This window comes from Pieris rapae, chromosome 16 (assembly GCF_905147795.1).
Source record: "Pieris rapae chromosome 16, ilPieRapa1.1, whole genome shotgun sequence".
Classification (NCBI taxonomy): Eukaryota; Metazoa; Arthropoda; class Insecta; order Lepidoptera; family Pieridae; genus Pieris; species Pieris rapae.
The window spans coordinates 6,206,885-6,225,067 of NC_059524.1; the positions used below are offsets into that span (position 1 = coordinate 6,206,885).

At 32.0% G+C, this 18,183-nt stretch overlaps 4 protein-coding genes across 5 annotated transcripts in view; 2 read left to right on the top strand and 2 right to left on the bottom strand.

Annotated features, from left to right (window-relative positions):
* The window catches only part of LOC111001766 (LIM/homeobox protein Lhx3), a 32,549-nt gene extending 30,978 nt beyond the window's left edge, over nt 1–1,571 (bottom strand). For both annotated transcript variants that reach the window (XM_022271769.2, XM_022271770.2), the window contains exon 1: nt 1,329–1,571. In XM_022271769.2, the coding sequence (XP_022127461.2) occupies nt 1,329–1,470 (142 nt within the window). In that variant the 5' untranslated portion in view covers nt 1,471–1,571. The remainder of the gene's footprint in view (nt 1–1,328) is intronic.
* On the top strand, nt 1,522–8,928 carry LOC111001768. The gene is made up of 5 exons (XM_045631773.1): nt 1,522–1,800; nt 2,816–4,974; nt 5,047–6,102; nt 6,220–7,778; nt 8,396–8,928. The coding sequence occupies exons 1-5, from the start codon at nt 1,522–1,524 to the stop codon at nt 8,692–8,694; spliced, it is 5,352 nt and encodes a 1,783-aa protein (XP_045487729.1). The 3' UTR covers nt 8,695–8,928.
* A 1,049-nt stretch (nt 8,929–9,977) lies between these two features.
* Nucleotides 9,978–14,994, top strand: LOC111001764 (aromatic-L-amino-acid decarboxylase-like). Its single transcript, XM_022271766.2, has 5 exons — nt 9,978–10,177; nt 11,265–11,385; nt 11,956–12,069; nt 12,556–12,675; nt 13,822–14,994. Exons 1-5 carry the CDS (start codon nt 10,098–10,100, stop codon nt 14,893–14,895), a joined length of 1,509 nt encoding a protein of 502 aa, XP_022127458.2. The 5' UTR covers nt 9,978–10,097; the 3' UTR covers nt 14,896–14,994.
* Nucleotides 14,995–15,006: 12 nt separating this feature from the next.
* Nucleotides 15,007–16,161, bottom strand: LOC123689876. Its single transcript, XM_045631698.1, has 2 exons — nt 15,839–16,161; nt 15,007–15,260 (listed from the first exon to the last, which is right to left on the bottom strand). The coding sequence occupies exons 1-2, from the start codon at nt 15,993–15,995 to the stop codon at nt 15,118–15,120; spliced, it is 300 nt and encodes a 99-aa protein (XP_045487654.1). The 5' UTR covers nt 15,996–16,161; the 3' UTR covers nt 15,007–15,117.
* Between the last annotated feature and the right edge of the window lie 2,022 nt (nt 16,162–18,183).

The window sequence follows — 18,183 nt, forward strand, 5'->3', positions numbered from 1 at the left end:
ATGAAAGAGATGTAGTGAAATAATAACACAGTACCTACAGAATAAAAATAAATAAAGTAATGCAAATTTATATTAGATTATGATAAAGTACAATAAAATTAAAGTTTCTTCCTGTTTACGGCCATTGAATTATAGTTGACTAATTCAGAATTTATTTAAGCCAGGGATAAAGTTATGGAAGTGATTTGCAAGCATAAATCTAAGAATTAAAGCTATCATTGTAGTAGGTACCTATTAATACGAATGTAATTACGATACAATAACTTTGGAAAAAGGTTTAAATTTAAATTATATTTCTATGAACTTTCAAAGATGATAATTAATGTATTATCATTAGAAAAGTGTGAGATATGTGATAAAATCATCATATTCCTAGACGCTAATATTACACTATAATTCAATTCAAAATAAATTTATTTTATATAATATATAAATTTGTATGTTGATTTTGAAAATTAATTAAAAGGTGACAATCACTAACTGGTAGTCACTGGACATCAGAAGTACTCCTTAAAGTAATCCTTAAAAAACTATTTTTGGAAGCATTTTACATTTGCTCGAACACTGATAAAGAAAGCTGATCTAATTGCCTATTAGATTGACAAATGATCAGGAAACAGATACAGAAATCTGACACCCAGGCCTAAAGAAGGTTGTAGCAAAACTGATTTGATTTTTATACGAGGCATATTCAAAAAATAAGGGCCGTTTTATCATAAAAAAAATTACAACTATATGAAATAGGTTTTATTAGCACATTTAGTTTCCTACTAATCATTGTCACTTATCCACATAATCGCCGTTTATTTCTACGTATTTTTCGTACCGCTTCACCAGCTACCTTAACCCATCTGCATAGAAGCTCGAAATGTAAGCGAACGGCCCTTATTTTTTGAATTAGCCTCGTACTTGAAACCAAATCTCATTTCCGTTTTCTATCATTGCATGTCTGAGAACAAATTGAAATCGTGCATACAATAATTTTAATATGTCACTTGTCATATGTGAGTTACTATATAAAACCTACTAAACATGCCTACCTAATAAGTCTTCTTTGTGTCAGTAACTATGTCTGTGATTATACTTAATATATTGAAGACATAGTAAAGCTTGAATATACGTGAATGAAGAGAACTTTCAACTTTTCTGATGTTCTCAATGCAAATATTCCAAAATTAAAAAACAATTCTCGTAAGCGTTTAAGACGTTAATTTTATCAATTGACAATTTATAAAGCCAGGCATTGTTTTTATAATATATAATTTAGAAATTTATTGATTCCCATATAATCAACAAAATGCACAAGGAAACTGTAACATCGTAAGTACCTTCGAGAGCCTTGTTTCTAGCCAATAAAGCAAGTAAGACATCTGGAGGCGGTGGGTCCAACGGATGCATAACCTCCAAAGATGCGGCCATAGAAACGTCCCGCGCTTGTTCAGCCCCCACTTCACAAAATCCCGAATCCATGAAAGCACCACACACTATGTCCAAATATCATTTAGTAAACAATCCGCTGTTATGTTCACCATTCCGCGTGGAAAGCGTTCACAAGCACCTGAAGCACTTGGAAGCAGGCGTCGATCGCGACAGAAAAGCCGGGCCCACGTGGCGGCGCCGCCCACGCCCGCCCATGCGTCCCGCTCGCTACGCCGCCCTCCCATTGAGAAGTCATTTTTCACCCCCCTGAATCTGATAAACCCTCGGGCGAGGGCTGCGGGGCTCCCCCGCCCCGAACTAATTTTCCCGAATCGCACGACACACCCCCGAAGCTTACATCCATCTACAATATTACTACACGTTATCCCGTTCGCGAGGGCATTTTGTTTCTATTCAACTGGCATTGCTGGGTTTTATAAAGAAAATAATTTTTAAATTTCTTATTTTTGATATGCCCACAGATAATTTGTAAACTATATAGATGGGGCCTATATTTATTAAAAAAATATAATTGGAATGGTGTGTAAAATATAAAACATTATAGAGTATGTACATTGTACAGTTATAATTACAAATTTATTTAATAACTTATCGTCTACATAGCTTGGCAATTTGTCGTTCTAATACATCGTCTTTTTTACTGGTCACATCGAGAGACCAAAACCTTAACATCTCTCTCTACTTCTATACTTTTAATACTTAGTACTATTGTATGACAACAATTTTCAGTCTCTAATTTTCTCTTACACTAATCATAAATGGAGGATGAAAAATTGTACTAAATTTTTATACGTAAAATCGATTTTAATTTACTTATTAAAACAAGTGGACATGGATAATATTTATTTATTAACAATAAGAAGTAAATCATTTGATATTCTTATAAAAAATATATATTTTTAGTGTTCTATGTTTAATAAGAACCTCATACGTGTTACAAATAACAATTGACAGAAATCGAAAATTTGTGGAAAATGTGTCAAGAAAGTCATTAAAAATGAAGGCCAATCTTACCTTATCATATTTTGACTACCAGTTCATAACTTTTATATTGATAGCTATTATTTTTAATTTTTAAATATTTTTAATAGTTTATAGAAAGCATGTACGGGTGTAGTTTTTATAATTTAGACAATGTATTTAAACAGTTTAAAGTAGTAGAATTTCCAATATCATTTGTTGGACTGTCCACCTCACAAGTACTTGATGTAGAAAATGATTTGAACACTTGTTCATATTTAAAAACCATATACGATGGAAATCTCGTTGTAAGTAAAACTTTCACATCTCTTGTTAAAGATTGCTTATAAATATTTCAAAGTTATTTATAAACTTAAAATGTATAATTATATATATTTAGTATTTATATTTTCAGAAATTTGATGAAGCTCGGGAAATATCAGCATCCCATAGAGCTTTTACGGTCGTTCAAAAAGATGAACATTTAATAGAAATTACATTTACACCGTCAACTGAATGTATATCGAAAGCCAAAAGAAGCAAACAATTCGATAACCGTTTTGTATTTGATTTACGTTTAATAAGAGTAGATGGAAGCCGTTGTTGCTATAATGAACTACATTCAGAAATAGGGAGGTATTATATTAGTGGTCAATTCGAATATTCAAAAATAAGTCATACTCCAGAAGTTGTCGACTTTGGTGATACTGTAATTAATATTCGATCGACTAAAAAAATAAGAATCTGGAATGAATCTAATCTAATGACTTCTAACATGAGATATGTTAGAGTAACTGGTTTTGAAGTAACTCCATATAAATTCAGCTTGCCACCCAATTCTTCAAAAAAAGTGACTATTTCAATAAAACCTACGTGTTTGAAATTAGGAAATAAAATTACATTTGAAATAAGAAATCCACACGATAATTGTTCAGACAAAGTTGATGAAAATGATGATCCCGATACAAATTTCTTGACGTATACAATCAAATTTAATATGAATGTTAGGTACCCAAACAAGAGAACAAAAAACACAAAAATTGAATCGATGCACAAGTTGAATTTTCTAAATCCACAGTATACATATGTAGGAAATGAATTAAAAACTCACATGGCTCGGAAAGAAGTGGCCTTTAAATTTTTAGAAGTCTCCAAATCTTCCTACGCTAAGAAACCAGTATTTGAAAAATATTGTTCGGGTAAGGATCAATGTTATTCATTACCAGTAGTAAGACCAGCTGATAGAGGTGCAAACTTCTGTAAGAAGATTCCGGAGAAGATATCAACGTATGACTTATTTAATATAATTTTTACCCCATACTGCTTAAACTTTGGCCGCGTTGGCTTATTGACATATGGAGAACACGAACTTGTTTTACAAAATAATACTAAACATGAATTCATCATAGAATTCCTAAAAGATAAATGTGTACTATATGAAGAGGATAAAAAGAAAACCCTAAAAATGAAAATGCGGCCTTATGATGAAAAGAAGATTACTATATCTTGTTTGGCCTCGTTAGAAGGCATTTCATCAGGCACGTTTGAGTACATAATTGATAAAAAATATTATAGAAAACATCCTTACAGTCTTGAAGTCGGAAATCCAGCCCTAATGTTGTATGAGAAATCTCTTAAATTTGGCATGGTAAGTGCTGAAAGTTTTATTACGTCTGTACCGATAAAAATATTCAACCATTTTAATTTACCAGTTAATTTTAAATGGGATGAACTACATTCGGATATACCTTTTGAAATAAAACCTACCACAGGCACAATACCAAAACATTCTTGTAAGATTTGCGATGTGATTTACGTATGCAAAGCTACAAAAACAAAAACACACGAAGTTGAGCTTATATCAGAGGGAAGAGTTCCAAAAAATATTCCTATAGAGTTAAGTGTAATTACTCGAAAACTGACTATAAAATTTTTACAGCTTGCTATTATCTTTAAAGATATTTCATTAAACTTAGAAACCACAGAAAAAGTAAAATTAGAAAATTCTTCAAGAGAAATAGCTTTATTTCATGTCGTTGAACCATTAATTCCAGGTTTTAAAATAGAACCTATGTGTGGAATTATTCGACCAAAAATGATTATTACTTTCGAAATAAGCGTTAAAATTCCATGCATTTTGGAGTTCGCATTTGATATCCTTCTAAAAATAAATAATAAAGAAAATGTTATTCTTCCGGTAAGTGGAAATGTCATGGAACCAAAAATTTTAATTCATCCGAAAAATATTATCATGTCGAGAGTTCCGTGTAATATGATCACGTATGTTCCTATAACATTTCAAAACTTCAGTAGTTTAAAAACTGTGGTTTCAATACTGGACACGGGCGATGAGAACATATTCAATGTGTATCAGGCCGTCGGCAATGAGAGGCAGCAGATATTTGAGTTTACTATAGAAGGTGGACAGTCAAAAACAGTATTTATTAAAGTTTTTGATATATTCAGAAGAGAATATGAAATGTTTATACCTTTTAAAGTAAATGGACTATTAGGGCCTCCTTGTGAAGACGAGTCATCGACTGAAATACAATATTACGTGGGTGAATACGAGAAGTGAGTTAAATATTTATTAGCTAAAACTGTAATTTAATACGTATTGTGATTCTCCAAATATCCTTATTTTAGGTTTTACGAAAATAATTCTAAAGTAAAACTGAAGCCTATGAATAAAGATATTGCCTACTGTCGCTTAACCGGAGTCATCACAGTTCCATGGATAGATTTCTCAGTTGATAAGTTTGAACTAAGTTGCGGTATTAATAAAATCGACAGCTTACAGTTTACAATGACAAACGTATCGAAGTACAATTTATACATTACTATATTAACATCAAAATTGGCTCCGATGTTTACTCTGGATTTAATTTCTGAAGAAAATCAATCTATCGTTAACGAAACACATATAAAATTTGAACTTGATCGAGGCATGATTGCTAAATTCACTGTAATGTTTCAACCAAAAAGCCATGGTCGATTCGTGTCTACAGCATTACTATACTTAGACAAGCAAATGACTATACCCTACTATAATTTGACATTTATTGGGAAGAAACAAAACCCTGCTATGATTCCAAGTAGCCACCGACTTATTTTTCCACCATGTTATCCAGGCCAAGAAATCACACAAACTATAACACTTCGAATAGAAACAAAATCTAGCTTAGAGGATTTTTCTTGTAGCTCAAAGGAAGAATCTCATTTAAAAGTGTCGCTTTTGGAATCAGAAGTAATTTTAGAAGACGATTTAGTTTTTACTACAGTGAGAGTCAATCTGTCAGTGTCTTGCAAAATATCTTATGCTCGAAACATGACTATACATTTTAATCATGTAACTGGTTCTTGTTGTGATATAGAAGTAACCTTTTGCTTCACTTACTGCCCGCTTACCTTACATACCAACTGGTTGGTAACACCAAGTGAAAATCCTTATCCACTTTATCCCGAGAAAAATCAACACAAACTTTATGAATACATGGAATCGTGTACAAGTTTTCTTGAAAAATGGATGTTCCAGCAAGGTTTTCGACGAGATCTTTATCCTATTATTCCTGATACATTCCATGCGATCTCCACAGCTCTATCATCTCAAGGAGGTACAAAAAGTAAAGGAATAAACGTATCATATTTAAATTTTGTCAAGAGAATTGCAGGACCGTTAATGAAACACGTTCGAAAAGTAACGTAAGTATAATAAGACCTATATAATATATATTATAGATGTATTGTACGCATATTTTGACTTAAGCATACCATTTTCTGAAGTTAAGTTAGTTATATTTGTTATGTTTTAATTTCCAGAGTAACGGGTGTAGATGAAACATACAAAACTGTAAAAGAAATTCATGATACATATAGAGAAGTGATAGGATTACTGAGATCACGTGGTGCTAATCTATGGGTTTTGCAAGCCAAATTTCTTTTAAGTCACGAGCAGTTTTTGATTTATTATGATAATGTTACACCAAAAGGCAATGCGGACATATTACTAAATGAAGAGTTGAAATCAGATATTAATCTTTTTAATCGGATAAATAAACAAAGTTGGATTGATTTTATTTTACAAAGTTATAAGGTGTTTGTTATGGATAGTTGCTTTTTCGATTGCGTTTGCGTTAGTGGGCAACCTAGAGATGTCGTTAAAGTTCTTATTGACTGGTATAATGAAAACATCTTATATCAGCATGGGATCCTTCGAGACAAACAGAAACCTGTAAAGACCATTACAAACATAACAACTGATTTATCTGATGGTATCGCCATAATATCATCAATTTTGACATTTTGCCCTTTTACAGAGAATCATTTTTCATTTTATTGTGAGATAAATAATAATGAAACAGAAGGCTGTATAACAAACAATGCTTGCCTAATTATCGAGGCTCTTAATTTATTGCGATTATATTTTCCATTAAGTAGTAACGATTTCTTGCAACCAAATTTTCTCCTCATGCTTTTTTTATCAATTCATTTATATGTTACTCTACCGATGTTTAAGCCAAAAAATACTGTTCATTTTTACCCACCACTATTAAGAAGTTCTACGCGACATTTGGCCATAAGTCCTACCAGCCAAGAATCCCTGATTTTTAACCACGTCATTCTCCAAAACACCAAAAATAATTTTATGGTGGAAAAAATAACATCACCTGACAATGGAAAGAAGATGTTTTTAAGCGTCAAATATAACGCTAACTTTGTAGAAAAAGAAACAGCCATCTTGCTTGTACATGGATATAATAAAACGAGAATATTTGATACCTATTTAGTATTTGTACTTCATGGTTACATTGGTTCACTGAATCCTGTAAGAAAGTGTAAAGTAACGGGACCGTTATATCGTCCAAATCGCGTCGATGTTTTAGTTTCATCGCCTTTTTCTGTAACTGGTACTTTTAACGTATTTTTAACTGATATTGAACCAACAATTCCTGTAGAATTTCCAGATGATGTTAAGCCAAGATTTTACTTAAGGCGCCTTAATCTAATAGACAAAGAGGTATCTTTAACTGCAATGCCAAAGGAATCTGGCCAAGATGTGCAAGAGCACAAGGTTTTTCTTCAAATTATTTGTCTCAGTACACAAATGGGAAACTCATGGATTTGGTTTCGAAGTGACATTGGTGAATTTTTTATTAAAGTTACCACTCAAGCAAGATGGGATCTAGCAATAGATACTTTACAGGCAAAAGTAAAAACCTGGCCGATGGATCCTTGTAGTTGTGGCGAGTCGTGCGAATGCTACAGAACAACGGTCTTAACAATCCCTCATCGTAATGAACTAATGCTAAAATCTTTAAGATATGCTCTTCTTGAGCATACGTCAGATACAATGATGCAAGTATTTGACCAACTTATTGGTATGTATTTTTTATCATCTAATATGACTGAAATATGACTATTACAACTTTGAACGAAAAATAATAAAAATCTAGTGAAGCTGTAATATAGTAGAATCACTTATGTCTAACAGTCAAAAATATTTGTTTTTGTATCAGCTAATTATTAGATAAAAACAATATACATAATAATATATGGGCATAATTAGATTATTTATAACTAGCGCAAATGAGTTAGTAAAATATCTGATAGTTGGTCTAATGCAACAAAAAAGTGTTTAGATTTCTTCGAAGCAACTCTATACAATCGTATCAAATTAGTGTATCAAAAGTAAAAAAAGTTAAATTCAGAAAACATTATCCGATGCCCTTGACTTTGTCCATGATTACAAATTATATTTTTATATTGCATATATACCGTGTTATTTTTAAATTACTATGGATTTATAGGAAAGTAAAAAAAATATATACATAAGTGAGCACCGAGATATTTCTAAAGGATTTATTTACCTAAGATCCCATATATGTGTTGATGTATGGAAATAAGTTTTATTAAAAATTAATTTTAATAGACATTAGAATGGATTAGACATTTTATCATATTAACGTCTGATAATTCAGTAATTTTTGCATTACAGAAACAGGAACTGGCAAGATAATATTGAGTATGTTGTTGAGCGAAGGCGGGACTAATTTATCGGAAGTGCAACACATATTACGCAGTGAAAGTGTTTATCGTATATCATCTCGTGCTCTGTTGCCACGTATTGATCGTGTGACATTACAACAGCATACAAACGCAATCCTAGTCTTACCTATTACCATACCAGCTCAGGACAAATCAGAGAAGTACACAGTCACTTTAACCTCCGAATGTGGAATGGACATACGTACCTATAGAATTTTGTTTGTCGAAAACTCGAACGAATTCGTTTGAAATTTTTTGCACTTAGTAGGTGACGAATGCGGCACTATACAACCGTAAATAATTCGTAATAATTGTGCTCAAGTTGTGGTGGGAAATTAGATTTTTAACCTTGATTTTGCATTTTGAATTGCCAATTTCCCGAATCTAAATATTGCAAAATGCATAGCATTGGTCACGATTACTTAGTTATTACAATTGTGTTTACTTATTTTTCGATATCAAATAAAAAACATACCGGTTTTACATGTTTTGTTATCATGTCTCGTTGCATACATCATAAACCATACATGTTAGTTATAGGTTTTTCAGACTTATGTTGACTTACTTAAAAATATAGGTAAAATAATTACAGTATTTTTATACCACCATCCAAAGCTTACCAAAACGACTAAGACACCGAAGTAGTGACTAGACTTGCAAAATTATTAAAACGTTTTTCCAGTATATTTTTTATTGCTTAATCTCTTGGTAATCTGGATACTTTTTTCTAATATACAGCAGGGGGCAAACGGGCTCAAACGACTCACCTAATACTAAGTAATACCACTGCACATGGACACTCTTAATGCCAGAGGGCTAGCGAGTGCGTTATCGGCCTAAAAAATAAGACAGCAAATAAAAAGGCAGTATGTTCTAGTTGTTTTTCCGATTAATTTCAAATTGCAAAGGAAATAAGAAGTCCTGCTAAGCACTACCTTAACCAAGCCACTTAGTACGCTCCACCGAGCGGTACTTTTATTATTATTAAAAAGGCCTAGTCCACGACAGCTACGGTTTTTAGGTTGCAGGAATGCAAAACAATGAAGTGCCGAAATTAATGTTACACATATCTTTATGGAGCGAACATCTTAATTAAAATAATGATAATAAGTATCAGTTTTGTGACATACATGCCCTCAATTTTTATAAAGCCTTTACAAATGGTTTTGTATTTATTTATTATATACATAATCTTAAATAGAAAGATTGTTGTTGTTGTTGGTGTGGTTTAATCACAAACTGGACACAGTTTTTCTGTCCACCAGGACGTCGAACTTATTTAAATAATTTACTTATATACATACTATGGCCAACATAATAACATTTAGAAAATAAATGTTCCTCTGACAAATTGATAAAATTGTTTTTTTAATGCAGTTTTATAAATTATACTACGGTGATGTCGGATGTAGACTTTTATACATTTGCAACTCAATATTTTTGCATAAACCGTGGTAGTTAAAAATCGCTTGGGAATCAAACGTCATAAAAAGCGAACGGTGCTCGCGCGCGTTGTCGACATATAAATCCTCCACTCGTGAAAGATCGAGACCATTGTCTTGTTATTCGTCCCATCCTCAGGTGCCTTCTCAGATCGTGACCTACAATAATACTTCTGGGAATTAAGATTTTTGTGTTCATGTGTAGTTATCATGGATTCTCAGCAGTTTCGAGAGTATGGGAAGGCGGCCATAGACTTTATAGCCGATTTTTATGACAATATTAGAGAAAAGTAAGTATTTTGTTTCCTTTGATATTTTTTTTTTCAATTACACTCGTATAAAATAATTTTTAATGATGCCTGACGGTGTTATTAGCGTTATCTACTATTTTTTAACTTAAAACATTAAGTTTATGAATTTTTTAATAGTCTATCGCGTCCGCGTTTGTTTTAAAAAAAAACATGACATTGCAATAGTATTTATTTGTATTAATGTGTTTTCCGTCTTAAACAATTTCTATTTTATGGTAAACTACATTAGAGATACCGATTCTTTTTTTTTTAATATTAGTATTAAATTGTGTCAAAAAAAAGTATTTACACTCTTAAATTTTTGTTATTTTAAAAAACGACTAATACTTTTTGAAAAAAACTTCGTTTTAATTATTCATTAAAATAAGATTTTATAAACATAATTAAAACATTTGCAATTATGTTTTGTGCTATCGAAATTAAATATATTTTATAATGGACGGTGGCATTCGCTTCTAGAAGAATATGATCACAATACAATTTATAGGCTTCCTATCAATTTCAAAATATCATCACTGACCATTGTTATTGATGCAAATAATAAATCTTATGATTGTAGGAATAACCTGGCTTCTACGCTAATCAATTGACCTATTGCATGTTTCCTTAAACGCAATATTTAATTGTCTCATTGTGAATATTTCATAACAATTTTTCTTGTAATATCTGTTTAATCACTACATATTATCTAAGCTTATCACAGTTATTATCCATAATAAAAGTATAGATGATATTACTTGTATTTGGGCACAAAAATCAAAATGCTTATACAAATTATATGCAATTATATATAATTACTGTAAGACTGTAGTCTGTAGGGTCCTAAATAATCATTACAGTGTATAAAACTTGACTTTTCCCTCATAAACATTGACGTTTTTATTTTCCATGCACAAAAGTAATGTACGTATATATAATTAAAATTAATCCCTAACACAAAAACAGTATTAGTAATAAGAGGTACTTCCAAACTTACAATTAATTTTATTAATTGCTTTCGCAATCAGCAGTGCAGCATATTAAATACATATTAATAAATGTACTTTAAAACGAATTTTAATTATAGAGACGTTTTGCCTTCGGTAGAGCCAGGGTACCTCATTAAAAAGTTACCAAAGGATGCACCGGAAGAGCCCGAAGATTGGAAAGCTGTTTTCAAAGATTTTACTGACAACATCGTGCCTGGGGTAAGAATTTCCTATCAACACCATGACAGCGGTAAACTGTTGTGTTTCGCTGATTTTTTTGAAACAATTTATACCAAGGGCATGGGTAGTTTAGCTAGCGATAGGATAATTGATTCGAGTTAGAAAATTTTAGTTAGTATTATATTAGTATTAGTTTTTTAATAAGAGAACACAAAAGCCTGATAAAGTTTTTGTGAATTAGGCATGATTAACGAAATTGTTGCCGTAGTGTATGCTCATGTATCAGTACCTCACTAAAGGATAACGTGATTAGCCTTCGTATCTTAAATGTGTGGTTCCATGTCTCGTAAAATGCATATTTTGCCTTAATAGTCAACAATACAGACGCCTGGCGCTTTTAAGTGGCAGTGGCAGTAACATCGCAGGTGTGCCATCATCGGTGCCTATATAGATGATTATAGCAAGGTGTATAACCCGGAGCGAATCGTAGCCATCCTGGGTCTGATTTCCTTCTTAAATAGTGAGAGGTTATAGGATCTCAAATACTAATTGAAAAATTTAATAGGTCATATTTTTCTATATTATGGATATAGATTGTGTTATTTACAGGTTACGCGATGGCAGTCACCACAATTTCACGCTTACTATCCTACTGGAACGTCCTTCGCCAGTGTTGTTGGTGGCCTTCTTTGCGATGGCTTAGGAACAGTTGGAATCACTTGGGTATGGAATGTTGTCCAAATTAATTTTATTGTTTTTATATTAAATTCAAATATATGTAGCAAATATCTATAGATTTTGAACAATAAAATACGAAGAAAAGTCTTATCTCGGTTACTCAAGCATTGATTCCCCAAGCATGATCACAACGACATAACATTTGCTTCTTATTGTATTAAAGCACAAGCAGTTGTTAGTATATAAAAAGCACATCCTATTGAAAGTTTCAGGGCATCCTATTATATTTATTTATTAAAACTTCGTTGCATAACAATATAAAAATTGAACATAATTAAATGAAAAGGACTGAATCTGGCGGCCATACGCTTTCAAGCGATCTCTTCCAGGCAACCACTGTGAGTAAAGGAAGAAAAAATACATAGTGTAGCAATACCTACAATCTTCTGGTACAAATCAGTATCAATTCTAGGGTATTTTGAAAAAGCTTCTTCGCTTTACAATAGAGTCATTTGGTCTATTATTTTTCAGATGGCGGGTCCAGCCTGTACGGAGTTGGAGGTCGTCACAATGAACTGGTTTGGAAAACTTCTAGGTTTACCCGAAGAATTCCTCAACAGCTCTCCTGGACCAGGAGGTGGCGTTATCCAGGTATTTGTTTTGAACGACTGATTTTCGTGAAGTCACAATTTTGCTTTTCTGAAGAAAATTGAAGATCTAATATAATTATTTATTTCATTATTTGCAACTCAAAATTTGAATAAATACGAGATAAAGAATTAATTTCGTTTACTATATTTTTACTAGTACATGACTAAAAAAAATAGATCTTCTAGTAAATTTTTAAATAATGGTAAAAAATATCCAAGTAGGTATTTGTTTTCCACATCTTTCGTGGAGTCACAATTTTTTGAAGATCTAATACCTAGGTAACACTGAAAATGTCTTTCAAAATAATCTCCGTTCCTCTCTACACAACGTCGCATTCGATTCTAGCAGTGGGCCGAATAAAGTGGAAGAATGCCGTATCTGCTGATAGGTCACTCTCTTATATTCTTCTATCATGCGTCGCACAGCACTGATGTTATCTTCAGTAGTCACTGTTATAGGACGTCCCGCACACGAGATTGCTACGTTCACGTTTAATCTCGTTAAACCAATTGTAAATAGTGGCACGAGATGGGGCTTCAATGCTATAGCTATAGCTTTGTTGTTGAGTGAGGCAAATTAATGCCCCACGTTTTATATTTTGATTCCACATTTGACATTAGCTACTGTAATTTTGTAAAATAATGACACCACATATATTGTGTCCATCACGTGTGTTGTGATGGACACAAAAATTTATAAACAATCGCGATTTATGTTTATGTAATCAAATATAAAACAAAAACAAAAAATATTGATGTGCCAGTTAAAGACTTAATTATTAAAAGTAAAATATTAAAGTAGTATTTTTTAGATATACTCCTATAACTATAAACCAGAGGAATCGATCCTTAAATATTCCATTTCCGTATCGAATAATTTCGCAACGTCACTATTTAGTACTTGTCATAACGTTGCAACACTGAAATTGTTGTTACCAAGAGTTCTAAAATTTAAATTTAAAAAAAGTTTTCGTTAGCAATTTTCTAACTGGCCTGGTATAACTATTTCTTTAATTATATGAACCTCAAATTTGAAGAAATGTGAGATCAAGAATTCATTTCATACACTATATTTTTACTAATAGGTACATTACTAAAAAAAATATATTTTTGTAGATTGTTAAATAATCGTAAAAATCTTTTACAGGGCTCTGCAAGTGAAGCAACGCTAGTTTGTTTACTGGCTGCCAAAGATAAAATGATTCGCAGAATGCAAAAATTAAATCCTGATTTAGATGAAGAGCTTACCAAAATAAAATTTGTAGCATATACCTCTGATCAGTGCAATTCATCTGTTGAAAAGTCTGGAGTTCTAGGCTCAATGAAAATGAGACTACTAAAAGCGGATTCCAGTGGCAGATTGCGTGGAGAAACACTTAAAAAGGCGTTCGAAGAGGACAAGGATAAAGGTCTTATCCCGTGCTATGTTGTAGCAAACCTGGGGACGACTGGGACTTGCGCATTTGACCCATTATATGAATTGGGACCTGTTTGTCAGAAATATGATGTTTGGTTACACGTTGATGCAGCCTACGCTGGAGCAGCTTTTATATGTCCTGAATACAGACATTTAATGAAAGGTGTTGAATACGCAGATTCATTTGATATCAATGCACACAAATGGTTGCTCGTAAATTTCGATTGTTCTGCAATGTGGGTCAAAGATGGATATGACCTTATTAACGCGTTCGATGTTCAAAGAATTTACCTAGAAGATGTTAAAGGGGACTTAAAAATTCCAGATTACCGTCACTGGCAGATGCCATTGGGTCGACGGTTTAGATCATTAAAACTGTGGTCGGTTCTTAAAATATATGGCGCTGAGGGATTACGAAGACACATTAGAATTCAGATTAGCCTTGCTCAACACTTTGCTAAATTGGTTCAAGCTGATGGTAGATTTATAGTTGAACCAGAACCAGCTATGGCATTGGTGTGCTTTAGATTGGTTGAAGGCGATTATCTCACCAAGAAGTTACTCGAAAATTTAACTGAGAAAAAACAAATCTTTATGGTAGGCGCTTCTTGTAAAGGTCGCTTTATAATACGCATGGCTATTTGCTCGCAATTTACTACAGTGCAAGATGTAGAAGTAAGCTGGAAGTTGGTAAAAGACGAAGCCGATAATATAATTAAAACCGATATATTACATTCTAAATCTCAATCAATTGCATCTATTGATCACCTGCAAAATATAGATATATGTGAAAAATCCAAATAGGGCTAACTGGGATTTAAATGGAGGTTGAAATGCGATGAAACTTAATTGTACATATAATCTATGCATATAATAATATTAATAAAATCAACCCAATCTGAATATGTTTTAATTATGCATAAAAGGTATTCATACAATTATTTGTCTTAAAATAATTTTAAAAAAGGAGTTGTTTTAATTGTTATAACAAAATTATATAACTATACAGAATTTTTCTATATATTTCTAAATACAACTACATTTGCCACCAACACAAATCCCGTATGAGTAACCTTTGGGTAAGCAATGTTCCTGGCAGACCACGTCCTCTAATGGTTCTTCGGATCCTTTATCATATTTGCATAGAACTTGGCCTGGTATAGTGACTACTGAAAAACAAATTAAATTATTTAATTTGAAAACTTTATATTATATATGCGCTCAGATCCCAGATAACCAGCCTTGGTTCTTACAGAGCTGTGATGACTCACTAGAAATGACTTGCATGATACTCAAGAAAGTAACCATTAATTATCGTGCATATAAATTTGAATGCTTTAAAATAAATATTCTACTGTGTTAAATATGTATTATCATCTTAAAGTAAACTTACGTTTGTAGTTAAAACGTAAGTTACCAGATAATAGACCTTCTCTCGTTCATTTACCTTTTAGCCTCAGTTTTTACGTTGGCATTATACAAATAAAAAATCATAATATTAATCCATACTAGTTATACGCTTTGTCCATTATTAGTCGTATAAAAGACGGTTACATTACATGTATGTAAAATATTACATTGTATGTAAATAAAGCAGAAGAAATTTCACAAAGCCATTTATGTAGGTACATATGAGCGTTCAACTTCGAATACTGCCAAAAACAAGTAAGAGAAAGTTAACGTTTATAAACGAATCATAATTTTATGAAAAACTTACAAACAAAATCAATGCAAGTAAATTACATACCACTTTCCTTAGTCGGATCTTTGTCTTTTAAGACATTTGTTTCCGGTATTCCAGACACAGAATCGATTTTAAACGCGCTACTATCCCTCGGCATCGCGTTCACGTTATACATGCATATAACGGACAAAGCAAAAAACAAGTAAAACTTATAATGCATTTTAAAAATAAACAGAACTAGCCAAACGTGTTGCAACCCGCGCTTACTAACACGTAATGAGAAATACTAAATCACAATGGGTCATTTTAATACCCGATTATTGTTAATTAATGACGAATACGAAATATGACTGCATGTTAGTATTAAGGTCAAGCAGCCAGCGGCTTTTCTTATAATATACTTAAGCGCATTAAGTAAGTAAACAACTACGTGTAAATTACCTATGACTAATGTCCTAGTAACATTATGCCAATTAGTAATATCAATAAACACTTAAAATAAGATATGGCATTACATTATATATGTACAAATACATAATTATATGTTAACTACATATTATATAGATGACTATAAAGATGTTGATTTTGAATTAAATCCTAATAATACGATTTTTACCTTTTTTTCGAATCACGGTAATATCATATTCTTTTGTGGGTGACGCATTTCACAGATAAGAAATAAATAGGTAAATCTCTGCGTTACTTTCCTTATCTACAAAAATTTCCTGACTTACCTACTTAAGCACGGTAATGTATATATATTTTTATGCCTTATTTAAATATACAAAAACAATCGTATTTCCACCAAGTATTTTATAAACAAACATAAAAGTATAATTTATCTAGAAGAAACGAATATATTTAGAAATTCCATGTGACTTTTCATACCTCGGAACATACAGTATAAACAGTCTACAATTCTATAATATTAAATATAGGTACTAAGATCTCATACGCAGAAGATTTTCGACGTTAGTCGTTAGTCTTTTAATGCGAAAACCACTCTTATGAAATATCTTTTTTTTAATGATAAAAAAAAGCAATTGTACTAGATATTAAATTAAGGAAAACATTTCATTATTTTACATTAACATCAACCCCATCAGCTAGTTGGGACAACAAGAATAGTGGAGACTTGAGCTTACCCTAATGATTCATTTCCAAATGCACGTTTAATATTCGCATAAATTATATCGCTTGTTATTTTCCTAAGACCCAGTAAGTCGGGGACGTGTATTGGCATAGAAGTCTGATAACCAATTTGCGTATTAAGAAAAAAAAGGATTGTGTGGTTTTATGAAACCACGGTAAAAGTGAAACTTTTTTCACATTATAGCCATTTAGCTAAAAAACTTTTGGAATAATATTCCATTAAGGGTATAGAAATCGCTTTATCAATCTTAATTTTATACTTGGAAAATTTGAATGATTATGGGAAATAAAAAAACATGCTATGTACTTAACAATTATTTAGATTATATACATGTGTAGTGTATTTAATATGTATTAAATAGACTACACGGTCAGCTGCTAGGCGCCACCATAATGGCCTTGGCTGCTATGACGAGCGCCTTTCACTTTATCCCGACTCCGCGGCCGACCATCACGCGACATGCGCCACACAGACCAAAAAGTTTGAGACGACGTAATAAAGTTTCACATTAAAAGTTTTTGAAAAAATTAGACCAAGGAAAACATTATAGTAATATGATCCTAAACAAGCTATATTATTATTAGCTATATAAATCTATAGATACTATTATTATAAAGCTAGAGTATGTTTCTTTAGCTAAATTATATTTATTGATTTGATTATCAATATTTCCAACAGTAAAAAATAATTTAAAACTGACGGCTGCGATGAAGTGCAGGTGATCAACGGTACCCGTGATTATTTAAAATGTAAATTGTCCTCATGGAGACGATATTTAATTTAAATAACAAGTAAACGAAATGTTTACCCAAAAATCAACTCAAAAAAATTTCACCTAAAATACTGGCGGCCAAATTTTTATAGGCAACTTGGTAGGTTACAAATACAAAATAAAAATACAACATACAAATTCTCCAACCTACATACAAATTTGGTTTTTAGCAAATGACCGATAAGCGCACTAATCCTGCAGTCGGATCTCGTAGTTCGTACTACTACTGCTGAATAACAAATATTAAAACGTGATTTGTCGTTGACATCCATCCTAATGTTAAAAAAGGTGTTAATTTTTTACTTTATTCCTCTGTTAGAAATAAAACGACTATCATATTATCCTTTGATTGCTATTTTAACACGATATCCATACTTAGTTTAATGATTAACATGTTATACCAAGTTAGTTCTTTTTATGGCTACCCAATTACGAAAGTTGGTTACCTAACTCAACATTGAATATTCAGATACATGTCAAAAG